The sequence below is a fragment of the Ptychodera flava genome, chromosome 20, assembly GCF_041260155.1.
Source record: "Ptychodera flava strain L36383 chromosome 20, AS_Pfla_20210202, whole genome shotgun sequence".
In the NCBI taxonomy this organism is placed as follows: Eukaryota; Metazoa; Hemichordata; class Enteropneusta; family Ptychoderidae; genus Ptychodera; species Ptychodera flava.
This window is the reverse complement of record NC_091947.1, coordinates 26821701-26844445: the sequence shown is the minus strand read 5'-3', so window position 1 is coordinate 26844445 and position 22745 is coordinate 26821701. Positions and strand designations below refer to the sequence as shown.

The following is a 22745-nucleotide window of genomic DNA, read 5'->3' as shown; positions in this document are numbered from 1 at the left end:
AGGTGAACGATGTAGTCTATACAAGAGGGTTAAAGATGTTGCCGTAAATGGTCGTATAAAATCCAGAAACCAATCTGGGAGTAACAAGTAGTTTCTGTCACACCGTTAGATAGTGCTTTATGCTTTTGCGGTGTTGCATTTAGCCAAATTTAAGCTGAATTCAAATAAACAAAAATCCTGAATCTTCATCTTTTCACCTTGTGTAATACGGTCCTCCAAGAAATGAGCCTGTGTCATTTCTCAGAAATGTTGACTTTCTGCATCTACAGAATTTCTAACTACTCTGAGTAGTAAATTTTAATATGCCTACATGTAGGTCTGCCAATCAAACTGAAAGTAGACGGGATATTCCAAATTATGCTGTGAAAGGGATTAAGTAATTAATAGGAATCACTTTGACTGTCTAAAATTAATACCTGTTCTCCACCTGTATCAATGAAAAATGAGTGTAAATAACTGTAGCAAGTAAGGAAAACTTAACGTTTTGCAAAAATGAATTCTGTTGTGACAATTTCAAGTTACCTACTTAAAAATATAATTTCTTGTTAAATGTACATTTGAAGCAATCAGTCAGGTATAACTTTAAAAGTGAAAACTTTAGGGATGGTGTTTTGGTGTGCTACCTAGCCAGGAATACTATTTCCAAGGTGTGAACTGTAACCTGATGGGGAAAAATGAGATTCTAGTAAACGGAACTGTATGGGATGTTCATGCGAAAGTCATCTATCTCTGACATGTATCCATGACAAAATAGAACAATAATCCTTTGTAGAGAAAATGACCAAAGCCTACCCATCCATGGCAGGCAGTTTCAGGGGTGTGGTGCATTTTTGTAAAAGCCCAGCAAGTGGTCATTGACACAAAAGGTTCATTGATATTCTGCAGTGTTCTGCCGACAATTTTACTTCTTCTAAAAATAGAAATGTAATCAAACATGGAGTCTTTGAAGATGAGGACTAAAATAAAACAAGTGTGAAATTTAAGTGAGATAACTCTGTTACAATGACGTCAGTCTGCTCACGATTCAACATTGTATATCAAACAAAGTCACCCTGACATCTTCTTGTTAATTATAATCGGCATAAGAAAAACTAATGAGCTTATTTGCATTTTTGTAATTATAGGATTTCCACCCTTCGTGATGTAACAGTCACTATTTACAGAAATGTTGTCATTGTTTCGGACAACAATCAGCCTACGTCATTCCAAGGGTGCCAAACCTTGGTCATATTATCATGCCAAAGATGTAGGGATATTGAACTAAAACAGTGGAGCCTCAGATTGCACCAACTATGATTGAACCACAACAACTAAACATAGAAATGAGCTCATTTAGGTTTTGCTATCATACAATATCCACATTTGGTGATTTATTTGTCACTTATATTGACCCTCAAACACACCAAAGTTGTTTCAGAGTATAATTAGCCCATCCCCGCATACCAAATCCTGTAGCTTTTATGGCCAAAAATGCAGTCAACAATAACACATCAGGAGCATAATTCACAATCACAATCAATCACCAAACACTGCTGTACATGGTGAGGAAAAAATCTTGGAATCCATTTCAAATAAATGTCCTTTTCACATCTATCTGAGTATCTAGTATCTAGTATAATCTAGTACAGATTACAAGCAAAACTGATGGTAATTTTAATGAAACTTTCACACATGAATGAAAGACCTTCCAAAAACACAGAATCTGTACACTTGTCTGTGTTACCAAACTGCAAAATATACTTATCAAATTACACATAACATAAAATATAACATAAATAACATAAAAATGACCATTTACAAAACAGTCTACACCAAAGCATGACTGATACGTCCTCAATCATAGATTAATTTAGATTGCATGCTGGGTAATAATGACATTCCTCACACTCAGGACAAAGAGATGTATACCTAACAAGATGTCCTTTCGGAATTTTATGAGCCATTTATTGGGGCATATGGCAGTGCTACAGCACAAAGAAATTCTAGTGAATCAACAGGTGCAACAAGGTGTAAAAACAAACAAAAATGTACCTGGAACATTTTCATGCAAGTATTCAAGTACTGTGTGAATACTTACAGCAAAAACAAAGACAGTACTACACAAACCAGAGGGGTCAAAATATGCCAAGTTCAATGCAGTACCAAAGTTGAATAAACACCCTGTCTTTCCTGCCAGAGACAGGATAGACCTTCTCAGTTTTGATAGTGGAAAATTTCTAGCCTATCAGGTATGCTTGCAAAGCATATTTTCTCACCAACTTTGGTATAGTGCACTGACAGATGCAATGTTGAACTACATACTAAAAAGAAAAAAACCTCTGGCATTTGCTTGCATCAGCCCAGGACTGAAAGATTCATGGGTGTGCCGGTATTCCAGGGATATGCTGAAATTCCTTCATCTCAGTGACAAGGAATGATAACAATATTTTCTCCGTATAAACATGTCTTCAATTGTTTTGAAGAAATTTTATGAAATATTTGCGTCAGAGGGATTGTTTTGATGATGTATATTAATTTCTGTTCCAATGTTTATCTGGACACACGGCCTGTTTCATTTCCCATTAAATTGATATGTTTGGAAGTTTAAATCGATCGCTGTCATGCTGATTTCATTCATGTTGAGTCTTTCTTGATTTCCATGGTTCATTAGAGATGATAGTTTTCCAACCCTAAACCTTGAACTGTATATAAAACAGAATGTACTATCAAGTTCATTTGTAAAATCTCTCCTTGTGACCTCCCTTGTGTTTAGTTTTTTGGCAGAATTTTGGAGTTTTGTAATCATATCATGCATTTAAAATACATATTGCTATTGATGTTTTAAGATTAGTATTAAGCTTTTTACTGCCATACAGGACTTCCCTATCAGCCAAGTCAGTAAAAGTGGTATTGAGCCAAAACCATATGTATTTTCACCCACTTGGCTATCATTATAGCAGTTTTTGTCAGTAAAAATCATGTTTACAGTATCTAGGATTTCAGGGTCCTTCAAATGTTCGAAAGTGTTGTTAAAATATAGGACATGCTATGCTTCTCTAGTTTGAACCAACTTGACCTGAGGGTAAAAACGTGTGTGAACTAGCAGGATTAAAGGTTACGCCCGTTTCAGGAAGCATCAAATTTTGCTGTCTTCAGTGTATAAGTACACAGGAGGTTTTACCCATTAAAGAACAAACAAATTTTGAAAAGCTATAGAGTAAATGTACCTATCTCCAGAAAAATCTATTTATCTTTCATTTGCAATCTAATTTATCTTCGAAATATTCATTTTCATATTCTTCATCCTGCAAAAATATTCAAAACTTTCCAGGTGAAAGTTTTCAATCCAAAGCAATTGTAAAAATCTTTGTCTACAGTGGCATCTCTCGGAAGCCGAAACTGTGACAGAAAACAAAGGCATATACAAGATTACCAAACATGTTGCTCCTTAATCAGTTGATCGTGTCTTTAGTTCACTTTCTGATGCAGATTTTAGGAAATTATTATGTAAAAGCCAATCTATATATCAGGTTTTATAAGCATTGTTCTAAATTCACGATGTCAAACTTAAAATAATATGAAAAAAAGAGTTGAGGGATGTGTAGAGCCAAAACTAAACATAAAAAAAATTCACTGAATTCAATGTTGTGACATACGTGTATAAAATCACGTGTTCTACTCACTGGTAAACCAAGGCAGATTTGAAAAAATATTTATGTAAAAGAAAAAAACCAAACATCCATGATCTAGAGTCTTTTCAAGAGTGCTATTGCTGTTCTTTGAAAGTTGTGCAGGGTGTAATCATCATACTAATTCACTGAAGTCATCTTCTGATGTAAGACAGGCGTGGCATCAATTGTTATGCAAATTTATTTGCCTTTGCCCATCATTACAAATATTGCTGTCATTCTGAGCAGATCTATGTTAAAATGTACATATTGCAGCCATTGGACCTGAATATATAACCTTGTACTGCATCAATGCAAAGTAAGACTGACCAATGGAGCTGGATTATTTGATTACCAGTGCACAATCAAAACCAGATAACAAGTCAGAATGTTTGTAGGCAAAAAAATCTTGTAAGGCTGCTAATTGTGATGTGAGTATTCAAAGCCCACACACTGGAAAGAATTTTAAGACCCTTGAATCCCCAGCTAATACACCTGTGAACACAAGGAACCATTATCTGGCAGTGTTGTGGATTCAATAACATCTTTGAAAAGTTCTTTGTGTCTTCTCATTGAAGGGAAAGACATTCAGCAAATGACGAGTACTTAGAGAAGATTTACTTTTGACGTGGACAGACCAAGTCAGTGCCAGCACTGTTTTTCATGACAATGCATTCGTCTTTCTGGTAAAATGAAGTCACAGAAAGACTTCTTGTAGTTCTGTGATGACTTCAAATCCTGTGGAATGTCGTTGAAATGTCTTGATCTCCTCAGACTGCTACAATGATTTCCACAAACATGGAATTTAACTTTCATCTGCATATTTATGCACCTAATCTAAACATTTTTACTGAGTTTTTCCCAATTATGTTCAGTGAAATACCTAAAGTGTAAATAAACAGTTAAATCAAACTTTTTTGTACAGCAACAAGTTCAACATGCATGGGAACTCACATACTTTGCTCTGGGTGGGACAGGAAAATATAAAAATCCTTTACTGAAGAAATGGCAATTATTTTGCCAAATTGTACATCATCAAGATCAGATCCAAATATAGTGTTCATAGTATATCTGGGTTTTGCAATCATCTTTTCATTTTTGTCATTCAAAGCGATATACAATAGTGCAACATTAAAAACAGCCTCTCTTTGATATTCCCATCACAAATATATCTCAGTATCTGTTTTCAACAATGCCATATGCATGATATGAGAGTTTGAAAGTCACGTACTTGTCATAGTTAAATCCGTAAACATGGAACAAAGAGTATTTCACATTTTCATTACACTGTCTGTCATAGTTTGGTGGTTTTATTGTAAGTAGTCACTTTCAGTTCCCTCTGGTGTAATATGCAACACATCCAAGTTAAAAATCTCCTGATCTTCAGCAAAACCGATTTTGTTGAGTTTTTTTTTCTCAAATATCATCAAAGTTGCAGATTACATCTAACTTGAACATATGCCAAGTAGATGCTAATAAATATGGGACAAAAATCAAGGTGGAATAATTTTGATCTTAAAAGAAAGGGAGCTTGAACCTGTTCACCCCATTTGTGTATGAACTAGCCCACAATCACCATTGATAACAATGGTTTTAGGCTATTTTACCACGGTGGTGAAAAAGTTAAAGGTGGATTTCTCTGTGTCTTTCTTTTCAAAATTTGAAGCAAATCAACCCACAAAGTCACTTCAGACTCAAAAGAACCATTTTTAGGCAGGTCTTTGAGAAGGCAAGCTGTTTTCTGAAATTTTGCACCCTGTACAATGAGACTTTATCTTGTCATAATTCCCCAGAGACTGAACTGCCAATTGTCAATATGGGTTTAGGGATTGGATCGCAAAAGAGTTCCAATCTGCCAAACCTCACCCTTTTCCTTTCCTTAGTATATACTTGCATGCATTTTTGTGGTGTTATCCAAACTTTATCCAAACTTATCTGCTGATTATATTATTGAAAAAAACATATCAAAAGTGTTTATGATACATTTCATTAGCAAGTTATACTTGGTGACCTTTACAACCTAAAACTCCCCAAAATGTTTATCCAACCACACAAGATGATACATTTCAGAGCTCAGTCTTAAAACCAAAAGTAAAATACTACCGGTAGTTTGCATTTCACCACCGCAGCGCATACCTACTTCCCAGCAGGAGTTCAGTTTTATTGTGGCAGGTTACTGCCCGATACCATACACCGGGAAGTTAATATGCATCATCAAGCTGCAGTCAATGTGGGAATTTCTAGATATGTTGTTAAAGTAAATAAAATTTCTGGAAATTGTTCATTTAATTAATCTCCTTACATTCACTTTTGGTATATTCACAGGGTTCGTATGATTCAATATGCAGTCTGTCCTATCAAAGCCACTGTCAAGTTGGTGACTTGACTGGTCGCTATGGCAACCTGTCTCCAGAGGATGGCCGTGCGAGGTACACAGATATCAACCTGCCTCTTATAGGAGAATCTTCAGGTATGTCGTAACATACATGAAAATAGTTTCAGAGTTTACAGAGAGTAGAAAATAAGGCCAAAAAATCACCATAAAAGCATCTTTTGGTCTCCAGAACTTCAGTATAAAACAGAAGCGACACATTTGGCTTAAGGGAGGGGATGTTTGTAGGTTGCTTTATTGTGACTGTTTTTATGTAAATATTCTACGGCATGTATTACTGTGGCAAGTAGCTGAGGTCAAAGGTTACTTGATGTGACATTTTTCTCAGTGTTTGTCTTTTCTCTACCATAGTGATCAGTAACCACTCTTTCAATGTTTACAGTGATTGGTCGTACAATAAAGGTGACCGCATCTGGTGGGTCTGGAGGCAGTTGTGTGACACTGCTCCCTACTGAAGAAACTGGAGCAAGAGTTTCTCTTGGATTTGCTACGCTAGAAGACACATTTGACCAGTAAGTGTCATTTTGGGCATTTTATTCAAGAAAAGAGAAATAACATGAACACTGCCCTCAGTGTCAAAAATAATGTATTCATGCATATCGCGAAAATAAACTTTCTGTGAGATAATGAATGTATTTTTTTGAGCCAGTGTGATTTCGTGGGAGCATTTACCACATTGAAACACAAGACAGTTTTGTTGTGTAATTTTGTTTATTGATGCCATGGATTCTTAAAGCTCAAAGTAATTTATTGACTGTAATTATATTTTCAAACATAATATGTGAAATAACTCAAATAGTTTTCCCATAGAATGGTAAAACCTGATAATTGAATTTGAGTTCCAGCATGACGATAATAATAAATATGCATTAAATATTTTCATACCCTTTTATTATAAAGTGTTGATAGAGCATGTTGTTATCTGAGGCTGAATTGGAATTCAGCAGTTAGAATTAACGGTTGAGTCAGAGACAGTAGAGAAACTATGGCGGAGTACAGTTTAAATCTTCACTGAGAGTGAACTGAAACTTTCAAAAAATACAAAGATTAAATCATATCAGAGAAAAATTATTGGTATGATGTGAAATCTCTTTCCATTTGAACCACAGATACAACTTCAGGCAGACTGTCGCTGCCTTTGTCGGTGTTGACATGTCCCGCGTTGTAGCTTCCAGGGAGCCAGTAACTTCAGTGTCGGATTGTCAAACAATTGCGTTTTGGTTTATCGGTAAGTTTACTTAGTGCTATCCCCCTAGGTTATATAACATGAACTTTGTGACCTATTTTGAACAAGAAAAGGAAACCCCCAAGGATATGTCTGACTTTATAGTGGTGAGTGTATAGACCGGAAAAAGTTGACAGGAAGGAATACTGGAACGGATGTTTTTGAGGTATATTTGCATGGTCAGATTGATTCTATCTACAATTGCAAGACTTTCCTTTAAGGTTAAAGAGGAAGCTAGCGCAGAATATCTGTACTTTTTCTCATTTAGCAGTTCTCCAAATGTAAACTATCAAACAAAGATCAGTTACAATGTTTTACTTGCATCAAGATTCACTACACTAACAATATGGCACCCACAGGGTGACCTAGAATCAGAATCTAAATGTGCAAGGACTGTTCCGTTTCCCCTGTTTTGTTTATTTCTCATCCAAACTTTAACTCTGAAATGAGTGGCAGTGACATGTCATCCCAGGGATGGCCTCTACATTTCCCATGATGCAAATTCACAAACCTTGGTGACGCCGTTTTATAAAAAATAGAAATTATTGTAAAACATCATAGAGATTATTACCCTTTATGATTTATGACTATGGAAAAAAAAGTCATTATTGGCAAAAATGTTAAATTGAATTCAATTATCTTAAAAGATAAATGAGCGCACAGCAATATTTCACCAACAGTAATTAATGGGAAATGTGTCATAGCTCTCACAAAAATTACAATTAGCTTAGTAAATGTTCATATCAGAGTAATAGTAAAGCACTGATGGTCATCAGTGCCAGTAAGAATGGCCGTAATTGATGATCTCCATGAATGTGGCACATAGGTGTGACTCTCAAAAGTTCACCCATGATAGGACCATAGTACTGATATATGATTGCTCATTTAAGTATTTTATGACACAAATTCCAGAATATGTTTAGTTGTATGCAAGCAGTATAATGTTATATAAATTTTGACGTGTATGTTTATTCTTGTTTGCATATTTCAGTGTCTCTGCGGCACTGGCCTTAAACAGAGGAAATACTTATATCATTACATCAATGTGTTTGTTGTAAGAAAACAGCTGATTAAGTTGAAATGACCAAAATCAATTTTGATTTTTTTTCGTACATTTTCAAATATTAATTTAGGCCCAAATTCTGCAAATCTGAGAAATAACTTCATCACTGCTGCAACCAGTGAGAACAATGAAAACCTAGGTGTGTATGCGCCGACAGATTACTGCCCCATGGAATATTCTGGTAAGTTTTTTATCTATTTACTGTCTTCAGATACTACATCATGTCAAAGGTCATTTGTTGTATGTGCCAGTCTACTCGACCAGTAGGAAATGAGTATTCTGATTATGAATGATAATATTGTTGTCTTCTAACCAAATGTCTCTCAATCACTGATCAAATAAGCTAAATAAAGCTGCTCCAGGGACACTTTGTAAAACTATCTATGTTTGAGTCAATCATTGTTTTATGATTCCTCAATTTATCATCCAAACATGTCTGTGGCAACAGCATGTATTTTCACCAGACTTAATTACTGAACAGTGGACACTTTAGAAAAATTGAGACTGTTTTGATATACTACAGTTGTAATTTCAACAGTTTGTAAACTGAACCCACACTCTCTGTTTACAAAGATGGCTCACATACACCAAGGGGAGTGTGCTGTGGCATTATGAGCCGATCTTAGAGTCAAGTGGCTTTCCTCAGCATTAAGACATACTTCTCTCTGTTGAATATGAAGTTAAAGATAACAATTGGCCACTTTTTAGCCAATGAAAACTTAAAATGTGTGCATAATCTTAACAAATACAAAGAGATATTACTTGTCCATGAATCACATTTATTGAAAACTCTAATTCAGGAAAGTTGAAAAGGAAAAAGAAATCACTGAGATGCAATGAAACCAAGGAATGATGCTGATGATGTGATTACGTACAGCTGAGTAAAAGGCTGTTGATATCCTAGCAACAACATCCCATTTTATACCATACTACTCACATTGCTGTACTGACTTCTGCTGAAGGTCTGCTGTAATTTTTGGGTCACATTGTGAAACAAAATGCCATAACTTGTAGTGTAGACAAGTTTTCATACAATGTTTTGTTAGAGAACCAACGTACCAATATTGTCAAATAAAAATGATTTACAGATTCGTTGAACATAATATAAAAAGTAATTGTGACTTTTCACAAAAATGTTCCGAAAAATGTTCAAAATACATCTGATATACTGGTCATTTTGTATTGAGAAATGCAACAAGCAAGAGAATAGCAAAGAACTGTAAGACATGTTACATTTGTGAAATGCTGCCTTATACTCTGTGAGCCATGAAATTAATCTTTGTCAAAATAAACTCTGATTTTTTTTTCTATTTTATCCTTTACAGATGTTTCCTCCGCTTCCTACCTCACTGCATCACTTGTACTGCTGAATCTTGCCTTTCTGATCACCTTGCTGTAAGATCTGCCCACCACCAATCTGCTTCCACCGCAGGCTAATTCAAATTCTGCTTTTGTTTTTCTTTTTTAAGGTAGTATATGCCTCAAAAGTGTAAGACTTAAACTTTTGCTAAAGCTTTCCACACATAAACTCTCAACCGTTTTCTTTCAAAATCAATAAAAATCAGGGGTTACTGTGCAAATTTTGGTACAAGAGAAACAGATTACCTTGAATTGACCAATCGTTAAATTTCAAAATGGCTGCTATCCCTGTGTTAAGTCAATGGGAAAAAAGGCAATTTTTGATTTTCACAAAAAAAAAGGCAGTTAAAATTTTATTTACTCCAAGAGCTTCCAAACGAGCCGTCACAAGTGGTTGATCAGAGAAATATTGTAAAAGTTTGAGTATAAATATCTATCCCCGAGGCATACTGTACCTTAAGAAAGCAGAGACATACACTTTAAAGGCATACTGGCTTATTTCAAGGTGTGTAGTAGTCAACATTTGACAAAGAGACGTAGCACATGTGTAGCAGCACTGGGGCTCAGCATAACCATGGTGTGCTTTCCAAGAACAAATTTTCAACTTTTAGTGAAATAAATTCTAATTTTATCTCCCATATTGCCTTAATTACAATATTTGGTCTTCCAATACCACTCAGATTGCTATATATATTTCTTGTTTATTTGTCAATATTAGTATATGCATCTTCATCCTCTGCAATAAATAGAGAACTATTGTCTGTCCTTGGTGTTTGATGTGAAAAACGAAAAAGATATATTGTATGCTTATATATGTCACATAGGCAAGTCATTGTATTGTGTATTAGGTAACAAAATGGTACATCGTGGTTTTGCCAAGCTCCAGCACTGTAGTACTGTAGGTAGCAACTTTATTATTGATAAAGATACATTTAGAATATATATCTAGAAATAAGAGTAAATGTAGTATCTTCCAGATCAAAAAGTAAATTTTAAATTTATTATTGAGGTTATGTAAATTTTTAAGGGAGAATTTATTTATTAAAAATAGCAAGTAGTTGTAAATTGCATAAAAGCATTAGAATATAGTGTTCTTTTTCTATCTAAGGGGATAAATATTGCTTTTTAGTTGTTTGTGCAAGTCATCAAATATGTTAAGAAAATCGAATAACTGTTGGTCATGGTAACGCATTAGTTGTGCCATTTGTGAGAACCACCTTTCACTGAGTAGCATCTTTTACTGGTAAATGCCAAACACAGAAAGATTGTATCATTATCTTTGTGTCTGTTCTGTCAGTTACTTGGCTTGGATGCCTGATTTGTTTACCACTATTTCATTGTGTTACACGATTGTGACCAATACAACAGACTCCTAAAATAAAAATAGAAATGAAGGAAAAATGCCCATAGCAAGCTTAAAGATTGAAGTGGCAAATTTTTTTGCACTATTAGCGATAAAAAATTAAATAATCTGCAAAATAATGAATATAAATTCTTTAACTGGTAGAAAGAGCACAACAAGTTTATTGTTTTGAATGTCTGCTGTTCTGCTAACTTTGTCTGGTGCTGTTGTACTTTATGTGTCTGGTCTGTGTGTCTTACTTTCATAGTCAGTCACAAATCATTTCAGTTCCTTCTTTGTGATTTCCAACAATGTCTGTGTGAGCTATTTGTCTGTGTAGCCCTTGTATCTCTTTGTCTGTCACAGCACAGCGCAGACGTAACACAAAAGCCAGAGGGTCTCTATAAAGAACAACATACACTATACACGTACAGAGACAAACTAGCCGTACAAAAGATTGAAAAATTATGAAGTAATCAGAATGATCAGAATGCTTTAATCAAATATGTATTCAGGACACCAGTTAAATAAATTGGAGTCATTGGCCCTGCTGTTAATGTTGCTAGGTTTATCAGATTGGTGATTTGTGCGTCGCTTGTCTCTCATGCTGTATCCATCAACTTTTGTATGCAGAATTTGTTTTCACAAATGGCTTTTCCAATTTCTTCAATATTGGTACAAATATTCCTCAGTAGAACTTCAGTTCAAATTTATACATATTTTTACATTAAGTAACAGTTTTGGGGTTTCTACTCACTTTTTCTTGAAAATTATTTTTCTTTGTTAGCTTCCAGTTGCCATATATAAAGGGCAAAAGAATCTATAGGGGCAGTAGCTGTCTAGTATCTGTCTGTCTGTCTGTCTGTAAGTACGTGTGTATGTATGTCAGTCTGTCTGTATGTGTGTATGTATGTATGTATGTATGTATCTATATCTGTATGTCTGTCTGTCTGTAAGTACGTGTGTATGTATGTCAGTCTGTTCACTTAGTTTCCTAGGAAATAGTGGCGCCTGTGACCTTGAAATTTGGAGTGTACATGCACTTTGGGTCAAGGATGGAATTTCTAAGATCTTAATGTCACTTTGGCTTAATGCCAAAAAAATATGCAAATGAGCTCAGTAAATGCACAAATTACCAAAAGTAGACCTTTGATATTTTGCAAAAACAGACCTGCTCGGTTGCAGATCTAAGGTTGTTCAAGCAAGATTGATTCTATGACCATTGTGCAATGAGCAAAATAGATGTAAATATTGGTCAATAATTGTAACCTTGGAAACCATTTGCTCTAGGACTTTTTGAAATCTTGGAAGGACCTTTTTATACCTTTCTACTCTGATGCAGATTTAGGTTTGTTCAAACCAAGTTGATCACATAACTAATATATAAATAAACAAAAATTATCCTAAAAATGATAAAAAAATATCAATTCAGAAAATAATTTCTTGGTGACTTTTAACATTTGCTTAATATTCCTAACAGCATTTTGGTACAATTTTGCTCAAACTCAAGTTGGTATGATAATTGATATGCAAATTAGCGATACATTACTTCTAACAAACTCTTATAGCTGGACAAAAATAATGTTTGTGTTTATTACGTTTTATTTAACGATTAATTAACTCAGGAAAATGAAAATTACCTTTGCACAATTAAACATTATTTCAGGGCAACTTTGTAGACAATATTTTAATCATGTAACTTTAACTGGATAAATTTCAACTGTATTTAGCTCACACCAAAAGAGTATATAGAATATCAGATTTTAATCAGGCTGCATGTGTGCATCTATCAGTGTGACTCTCTATCTGTGAGAACATTTCTCAGACAGCATCTCAAAATTCTACTTTGTACAAATATATATGTACAGCCATTTTGTTCCAGTTTTTTCTGTGTCTATAGAACTGTTACTTATAGATGTTATTATAGATTTGATGCAAATTTGAGACTAAACATCTTCAATTATGTCCTCCTTATGCATTCCAATGCACTTGCCTGGCCTGGCCTGGTGCCTGTTATTTGTCATGGGTATTTTGAATCAACAACAACGTGTCCGCTTGGCATAAAGACAGTAAAATGTACTGATCTATATGACCTATACAGGCAAGCAGATTGGTCATGTGATGTAATCCAATATGGTTGTCAGGCAGCCATTTTGTTTTCTGTTGCTTTCATATCCATAGGTACAGTCCAGACGTGCCAATTAGACAGGTTTTATCTCATATGCTTGTCAACTTAATCTGTCGAAATGTTATACATGTTATACATCCAATGACGCTATAAGGAGGATTCTTTGAAATGATTTGCTTTCTAGCACAATAGTCCAGACAGTTAAGCTTCCATTTCCCCTTCAGATCCCCACCAAACAAAACCCAGTGTATGGCTTGTTAAGACCCCTCATTGCCTATTAATATTGTACCCAATTGTTGACAAGTAAATCAAGTCTAGAACATTCTCTCGGGGTACAGTGCATGAGCACACATTTTCATCTATTTAGCCGCTTACAATGTGTCAAACTTTTTTGAAAATACCATGCTACAGCAACTCTTCCCCCCCCCCCCCCCATTCCTGTTTCAGTACATCATAAATAATAAATATACACATTCCATCAAAAACCAAATTGTTTTGGAAGAAGTGCATTAGCTGTCTTCCTAGGATTTGGAAAATTTAAAAAGGTCCCCCCAAAACTCATCTTGTTTTTGTGGTTTCTAAAACCTTTTTCCTGATACCCTTGAATTTGAAACTTTTAAATCGCCGTATAATCCCAGAAGCCCTAATGGGAAATTCATCTTCGGCCTTCCCATGTTTTGTAGGTGCATGCCAACCGCTGTTAATGGCCAAAATGATGCTGTTCGTTTCAAAAATTACTTAAGCAATACATCATGGTTTAAAGCTCAACAGTTACATCTTAAAGGGAAACCGTCATCTGAACTGCGCCTGTGCAAGTTTCTTGTTTACAAATTAACAATGTATTTCCTGCACTATTATCTAGATGCACCTTGACCTCATAGCTGCAACATTCAAATTACACGAAGTAGATTATAACAGACATGGTTTAACTTTCATCAATCACCATTGTACCTTTGATACAGTGTTTACATTTGTCGTACGGGTCCCATATGACCTTTGAGCGCAGTTCTAATGACTGTATCCCTTTAATTACGGCTATTTCCATATCTCGTAGAGAAAGTTATGTTACATATCTTGCCCATTAAATGTTAAATAACTCTACTTACAGCACAGCTACCAGGGTTATGAATCTCCCATGTGGTTATTTGAGTTCCCACATACGTACGGGTACAGATGTTAGCATGCCATGTATGAACATTTATGTATGAATTATAATGCTATCATTTCAATAAATCTAAGAGACATGGAAATTGAAAGTTTTCTGATGCGATCATGGGTATAATAAGAATTTTAGAATTTTCCAAAAGTTCACAGAATCTTGGACTGCCATTTCTCTAAATGTTACTATATACTTTCTTTGTAATTGAAGATGTGGGAACTGACAGAGCAAAAGCTCTGGCGAGAAAACGATCACCTTTTGTCAATAAAATATCTCAGCTTGTCTTCAAAGAAAAGTCTTATGTGTTATTATGTGTGTTATTTGACTCATGACCCATACCTATGACAGTTGTAACTTAATTGACTATCAGATTCCAGGTCAGGGAATAATCGTACATAACTGCATTTAAAACAATGAAATTTTGCAGATTTTTTGTAGATACAACATTTTAATACACATATCCCTGTATGCTCTCTCTGGAACAATTTCAGGGGCCCCCACATAGAAGTGTTGGATTCCAATCTTTGCAAAAGCAATGCAGAGTCTGAAATCCCTCGAGCCCGGATGTACAATGTAGGTGAATTCAAGCAGTGACCAGAACATTCACTAACTCATATGCATTAATACAATTATGACAGAATTTGATGTTTTACTGAGAAGAGAGATTATGACCCTGTTGTGCAAAACCGCGTCAAAGCATTGCAACCTTCTTTAGTATGAAAGTAACAGGGGGTCTGAAAAGTCGTACACATTGGCCAAAAAATTCCGAAGGCAAAAATACAGCTGATGTGCAGCGTGCTCAGAAGATTACATCTGATTGGTCGATTGTCACTATTCACGGCAACTTAGGGAGTCTATTTGTATTATTCAATTATAACGGTCAGATTAATACTCCGGAAAAGGACTAGACTACTTTGCTAACTACCAGCACTGATTGGGCCTAAGAACTTCCAATATGTCCTCAAAGGTTCAATGCCGATGGCAAAGGTCTGTGGAATAGCAATCATGAAGAAACTGAATTTTAACATCACAGGAAACGATCAATGCCAGCTCTTCGATATTGGCAAAAACACTATTGCAGTGTTCAAAAACAGTTGAATATATTACATGTAAAGTGATATAATTCAAATGTTGTACAGTAACCACTAGACGGGTGCAAATTTGTTTAGATTCGACAGTCCATAGTGTGCTGCAGTAAATCTATTTCGATCTCTTTGTACTATGAGCGATAGAAGTGTACAGTATTAACTTTGAAGGCGCTGTTGATTTGTCCCGACACATCACAACTGGTTACAGTCAGTTCTCACTTTCTGTCTGTCCACCAAGTGCCTGGGACGAAACAGCTCGGTTATCATTACCATAATATTTGGACGTTTACATCTGTTCATTCCCATTCTTACGACTTAAATTGAATTCCTCCCCCTGACGCCTGGCAAAGTCACGATGGCGAAAGACCGGCGCAACAACAGCCTGGACAGCAAATACAACAGAATCCACCGCACGACGGCAGAGCTACAATTATAGCAGCTAAAGTGGCTTGTGATGATGTTCTGACGATGGGGTAATTCAGCGTGATGAATTTCCTGGGTTTTTTTTAAGCCATCTGTAGTACTCCAATGTTTGTCATAGGTATTTCCATGTTTTCATATTAACGTGAAAACTGAAAGCAATAAAGACCCTTGAAATTTTATTCTTGGTCTTGCGATGCCAGTAATGTTATTACCATTTGTACAAAGGTGAACTTAACATTTTGTAAGTTGTTTTTCAAAGAGGATACCAAACCAGGAGTTATAACTTTTGCACTAGAGATACAAATTACCTAACATTTCCCGATAAATTTGAAATGGCTGCCATCCCGTTGTAACTCTATTAGAAAATGTATAATTTCAGATTTTCTTAAAACAAAGACAGTTTTTTACCCCAAGAGCTTTTAAATGAACCCCCATAAGTGATAGATCAGAAAAGAAGAGTCCAAATATCTGTCTTCTACCTCAACACGCACGCTTTAGATATTTTCCCTTATGACCTTTCACCACCTCAATTAATATTGTTGTTTTGAATTCGTAAAGAAGGGTTTCACTATTATCTTTGACTTGGTTGCGATCCATAAGGAGTGCTGTGGTTACGGATTGGCTATTGATCTGTCATCATATCCACTGAATAGAACTGTCTGTAACGTTCCCTGGTCATTTTTTGCACAGATCATTTCAAAACGTCATCTCACGAATTTGAGGTCAGATTCTGGTTATCAGTTTGTATGCAAGGCCGTCAAACGAATTATAAAATAGGGTATTATTAAAAAACAAAAACGAAAACAAAAAAATCTTTGTAAGTTCTCTTGAACGACATTTACGAGGAATGTATGTCTTTCTAGTCGGTTTCTTCCAGTCTTCCTCGCGGTTGTCTGTCGTCCATGACAAACATCGGTCGATTTATTTTAGCATAGACCCTATCAACTGGAACTTTGCGCTTACAGACCAAGTATTTCTATTTTCCACGTAAAGTTTGTGAAAATCAAATAGTACGAGTCTTTTTCCTGCTGTTCCAGGCAGCTGTAAAATCTCACACCTCACAATATTCTGATTTTTTGAACATACTTGCAAGTGTCTCCCATAGAGATAAAATGTTTTATGCAACGGCCAGATACCAGGATGTACGAAGCTGAGTTGATAGATAACATTTGTGCTATAATTGATTATATGTATGTATGTATGTATGTATGTATGTATGTATGTATGTATGTATGTATGTATGTATGTATGTATGTGTGTATGTATGTATGTATGTATGTATGTATGTATGTATGTATGTATGTATGTATGTATGTATGTATGTATGTATGTATGTATGTGTGTATGTATGTGTGTATGTATGTGTGTATGTATGTATGTATGTATGTATGTATGTATGTGTGTATCTATGTGTGTATGTATGTGTGTATGTATGTGTGTATGTATGTATGTATGTATGTATGTGTATGTATGTATGTATGTATGTATGTATGTGTGTGTATGTATGTATGTATGTATGTATGTATGTATGTATGTATGTATGTATGTATGTATGCATGCATGCATGCACACACACACACACACACACACACATACATATATATATATATATATATATATATATATATATATATATATATATATATATATATATATATATATATATATATATATATATATATATATATATATATATATATATATATATATATATATATATATATATATATATATATATAGCTCTGGTCGTTGAACATGGTTGCTGTCCGTCGACAGAACCATGGTATTTTTCTAGAGTGAAGTTAAATCTCCCGTACACTGGGCAAAGGTTTACCAATGACGTATTCTTTTTTCTCTTTTACCCCTTGCAGATGCAGGTGTGAAAATGCTCAAATCATCCATTGTAATGTCGGTAGTGTCTGTCGTCTTGTTGCTGTTTGTCTGATGCATACACCGCTCCTTTGAAGAGACGGGTTATGTAACAATCGTCAATGGGATGGCGAAGTCATATTTCGTCCAAATCACAGTCGACAGCAACCAACTTTAAGATCAACCGAACGCTTAGCGATTGACAAATGCTGAGCTACTCAGTGTACGCGTGCGCGGAGCAACATGAATTACCCTTTTAAAAACTTTTACAGATCATGGTTGCAATATATAAGTGCTTGCAAGCGGGTATAGGCATACTATCGCTGCAATAATGGACGTGGCGTAACGATACAATAATGCTTGATTTACATTTTAGCAAGATTGAAGTATATTTGGCCCACGGTAAGCAGTACTGCAAATTGATATTATCTTAGGGGGTCATCTGTATTTTTTCACCGTGAAAGGTACCCAAGAGAAAGTACTGATTTTTACCATAAGGATAATGTGGCCTCGTGTTGTTCAGGTGTACCATCCGATATTTCTAAAGCAATATTTGAGAATGCTTGCTATTGTTTCTCTCATACAAGCCTTACTATTTTCTACACTTCATTTACAAAACGATTTTGCAATACTTATTAATAGTGGCAAACATGAGCAAATGTGGACGCTCTTCAGAGAAGCCGTAAAATGTCTTATAAACATTGGCACTCGATCAGGAATAGACCATAAATCTGTGGAGGAGGGTTGTCAGAACGCCAACAGGCTATTTTTTCCGCTTTCCAAAATTTGACATTTTCTCCGCATTCGCAAAGCTTGTATAAGTTCACACTCCGCAAACAAAATTTCAACATTTTTTTGTGGGCCGACATTCATATAGAAAATATTTTTTTTTCAAAAAGCAGCAGGATTGCACAATATCCGTAACAAATTTTGCTCTACATATTTGTCGTTTCCCCAGATTTCTGAGCTCCACACTCCAAAAATATATGTAATGACCCTTAAGTTGTAGGGTTAGAATATGACTGCTAGGAAAATCGTGTTTTTTTCGCCTTCTCTTTTTGTCCAACAATTTAAATGGTGTTCATTCGTTCATCATCCAATTTGATCAGCATGTTTACGCGCTAAATATCATTTCAAGTCGAAAACAGAGGATAAAAACAACCTTGGTAATCCTTTGACAACTTTAAAAAATAGCTTGATTTCTGGGTTTCAAACATTATTTAAAAGATTGAAGGTCGCTTTTCATTGGTGCAGATTTAGATGTACCACGTGACAGAGAAACGCTGACTGAACTTCACTGGAAAGTCATTGTCAAGCATGGAGAATGTGCACATGTTCATCCACAGACCATTATTGAACATTTGCAACATATCGTTTTCGATCCCTTGCAAATTTTTTCCTGTTGTGTGTTTTCCGCACACCATTGCGTGGTTGATATTTATTGGTCACTTATTGTTCGTGGATAAGTACGAAAGGCCACACAAAATTCGGCTTTAAGATCATCTTTGGAACACTTCGTCTTAGGGAATTTCCTGTGATTGTGAAAGTAACGTACATAATGCCATGGTCTTGGCTGAAAAATCTCTCCACCCTACCCTACCCAAGAGATTATTGGTCAAACTTCAGAATGTGCGAACAAGTGGCCCCCCCCCCCCCATGATGTTTTTGGTGATGTTTTCGGGCCACTTTGACCTAAAGGCGCTCCAAGTGCAGTGTGCCCTTTTTTGCACTTAAAGAGGCACTAGTACTCCCACTTAGTAACATTTTTAAAACATATTTTTTTAATGCCAACGGTCGATATTTGACGTGGCGACAGCGCGCGGATCGCGAGATATAGATAAAAACATGTCATTTCCCGAGCGTATTTTTCACATCCCGAAATTTTACGATCGTTCCTGATTTTAATCCGAAATCCCCCGAAGGTTTGTTGTTGTGCTTATTGGCGATATTCTAGGGAGTCTACAATAAGTCCGAACGACGCAATTAATTTACTTCCCACTGCAAAGACTTTATATACAGCATTATGCCTTGACCTCAGGTAAGTTTTTGAAAACTTATCCTTAGTTTTTGTAGTTTTCATTATTCTAAATCAGTTGTATCATATTTTAAACCAATACCACATAAACATTAGTTTTTACGTGTCAAATATTAGCCGCCTCCGATGACTACATTTTGTCGTCTGCCACACAGTACGCCGCGCGCGTGGTATAGACGCATACACGCGGCTGCCGCTATGTATCAACCGCACGTAACTGTGCTAGTCACCTATGCGAACTCTGGTGCAATCAGCAAAAATTGTTTTTCGTTTTTACGCTAAGTCAGTAAGACTCAGCTTTCTCCCACGGGGCATGACCGATCACCGACGCGGGTAGTACTGTGGCGTACAGCAGCGTTAGCGTAGACTCGTATTCCATAGCTTAGTTGGCAATGGCCCCAGTGCCGAACGTTCGATGTTCGGAAGCTGAATTTAGGTGGGCCACCGGAATTCAAACTTTTACTTTTTTCAAGACATGTTTTTTATCGATATCTCGCGATCCGCGCGCAGTCGCCACGTCAAATATCGACCGTTGGCATTAAAAAAATGTGCTTTAAAAATGTTACCAAATGGGAGTGCCACTTTAATAACCATACTCTGCTAACTATACGAGCGCCTGCGGTTTGACCGCATAAGGGGAAGGGGACGAACGGATATAGAAGTAGGTCAGTTTCCAACGGTCCCCTCATTGTCCTATTTGGGTTCAGAGTATTTAGGTCAGCTTTCGATCGTATGTCTGAAGTGAACAAGTACAGATAGGCACAGGAGACGAGAAACTAGTCCGCCTACAAGACTACCAGACAGCAGCATAACGGTGGGGGAACGATTCCGGAATGGAACAGTTCAAACACACTACCTAAAAATTCCACAACTGCACCTCCCCGGCGACCCACATTTCCGTCTTATAACCTACATTTCAATGGAAATAAAACTACAGCAATTTGTATTTAGATACGGGGACGAGAGTTCGCAGGGTGAAATTTGTATCGAAGGTGCACCTGAGCGTCATCGAACGTTTTTAAATCATGTGTTTCCTTATTAAGTTTAAACATCACAAAACTCCCAGAAAAACCTGTACTTATTATTTCTAAATATGAGTGATATTTTAGTCACGTGTTATATTGTAGTTGTTGACAGCCGACTCTATCACATAGAGATATTGTGAAACTTCCGCAGACAATACCTTATATACCAAAGTCTATATCGTTGACAAGTTTGCCTTGTAATCATAGAAAAGGACCAGTCCATTTTAAGAAGGGTGCTTAGAACGGTTAAACATCTGGGGAAAAATCGGGGAAAATCAAATTTATACCTCTGGCTATAAACTAACCCAATCTTGAAAAAAAACGGCTAAAGAGACTGTTAATGAAATTGTTTTAACGATATCTACAGTAAAACAACCAAAGTAGTGCGAATAGGAGAAGACAGAAACAAGGATTCGAATAGCGACAACCCCTTCTCAAAATCGAATGTTCCTTCTCTATATGTATTCTTTATAGGTGTATCGACTCGGCTAAATAAGGACCGTCTCAAGCAATGCCGAAGATTTACACATGAAAAATCACCGCTTCTTTACAATTGTGTTTGATTGACTAGTTACAATATATGAACCAAATGACGGAAATATGAACCAAATGACGATATCTCTCGGCAGTAAGGGATTTGCTGTTAGATCTTGGATGGCTGCTCAGAATGTCAGTATGTAGCCTACTATTTCCATAATCTAAAATTTGATTTTGTTTTTCCGCATTTGAATGGCATGGCTATTTTTACCTAAAATCCAACATTTATGTTAATATTTTTTCAGAAACGAAGCATATCTGCAAAAGTTTTCAGCAACTTTTGCTGTGTACATGTTTTTTACTGTCGATCAGCCTCTCCCAAGATCTAACAGTCAACACCTAACACAAGAGAGACGTAAAACTCAGGTATTAAAATATCGTAGATCTATAATTCTTATCGTTGTTGAGTTTCTTTTATGGTTCGAGGACAAGAAACATACTCCAACTGGCAATCAAAAGTTGTCGAGTTAATGTTTTAAAACTGCAAACAGATCATTGAAATTGAATGTTTAATGAACGTTTAATGAGTTTGAGTGGGATACATTCAAAAGTAAAGATATTAAACTACGACATAAATAAAATGGAGTTTCCTACATAACATGCATTGTAAATTGTGTGTCTTTACACTTGATATGATTTGAACTTGGTGAAAGTTTTTCCAACTTTTGACTTCCGAGCGGTTCTGTCTGTTGCCTCTCTGCTAGGCGACTGACTTCCGTATGTTGTGAGTTCCAAACCGATTGAAAACTAGCCGTATTTGACTTCATTAACACACAAACGACCAAAAATACAACAGATGGTTACATGACGTGTGTGCGACTGACTATAACTCGCTCGTTTCTAGATTCAACGGCTTCGGAACCGACTTCGCATCTCGTAGAACCGATCATTTCACGTTTATCCGTCGCTTTGATCATAGAACGACTGTGTCTCACTTGATGGTATTTATTTATGCAAAGTATATTAATGAGCATCGTTTCATTATGCAAATCAACAGACAATGGGTCATTTTCAATAAAGAACAGCCATTGGCCAAAAATTGTACATGATCACTGTATCTGTATGCTCATAATAACAGGGTTGGTACGAATACGACTTGGGATACAAACGATAGTGCCATTGTTACTGGCTGGTACCATTCGACTTTTCAAAATTGTGAAGGAGCTGTTAACGAGCTTCATTAACCTCCAAGTGGTACCGGCGTACCAGTTGCTAGGAAACGGAAACCATGACATCGTACCATATTATATGCATAAATAAATCAGGTCCGGTTACACTAAGTTTAACTGTTCATGCATGTGTTCGATGCTGCAATCCGAAGGCAGCTAAACTTGTATGGGGATCCATTTCTTCCCCCAGTCCATGCTATGTCACAAATGTTTCAGGGAACACTAACGAAAGATAAACATAAGGGACCGTTCAGTTTTTACGGCGGGGGGGGGGGGGCCGCGGC

General features: G+C 36.1%; 1 protein-coding gene across 1 annotated transcript in view; it reads left to right on the top strand.

The window, feature by feature from the left end:
- Positions 1-11851, top strand: part of LOC139120452 (uncharacterized) — a 31847-nt gene extending 19996 nt beyond the window's left edge. The window contains 5 exon segments of the mRNA XM_070684862.1: positions 5973-6117; positions 6422-6551; positions 7149-7267; positions 8398-8508; positions 9653-11851. Of these exon segments, the coding sequence (XP_070540963.1) occupies positions 5973-6117; positions 6422-6551; positions 7149-7267; positions 8398-8508; positions 9653-9726 (579 nt within the window). The 3' untranslated portion in view covers positions 9727-11851.
- The last annotated feature ends 10894 nt before the right edge of the window (positions 11852-22745 follow it).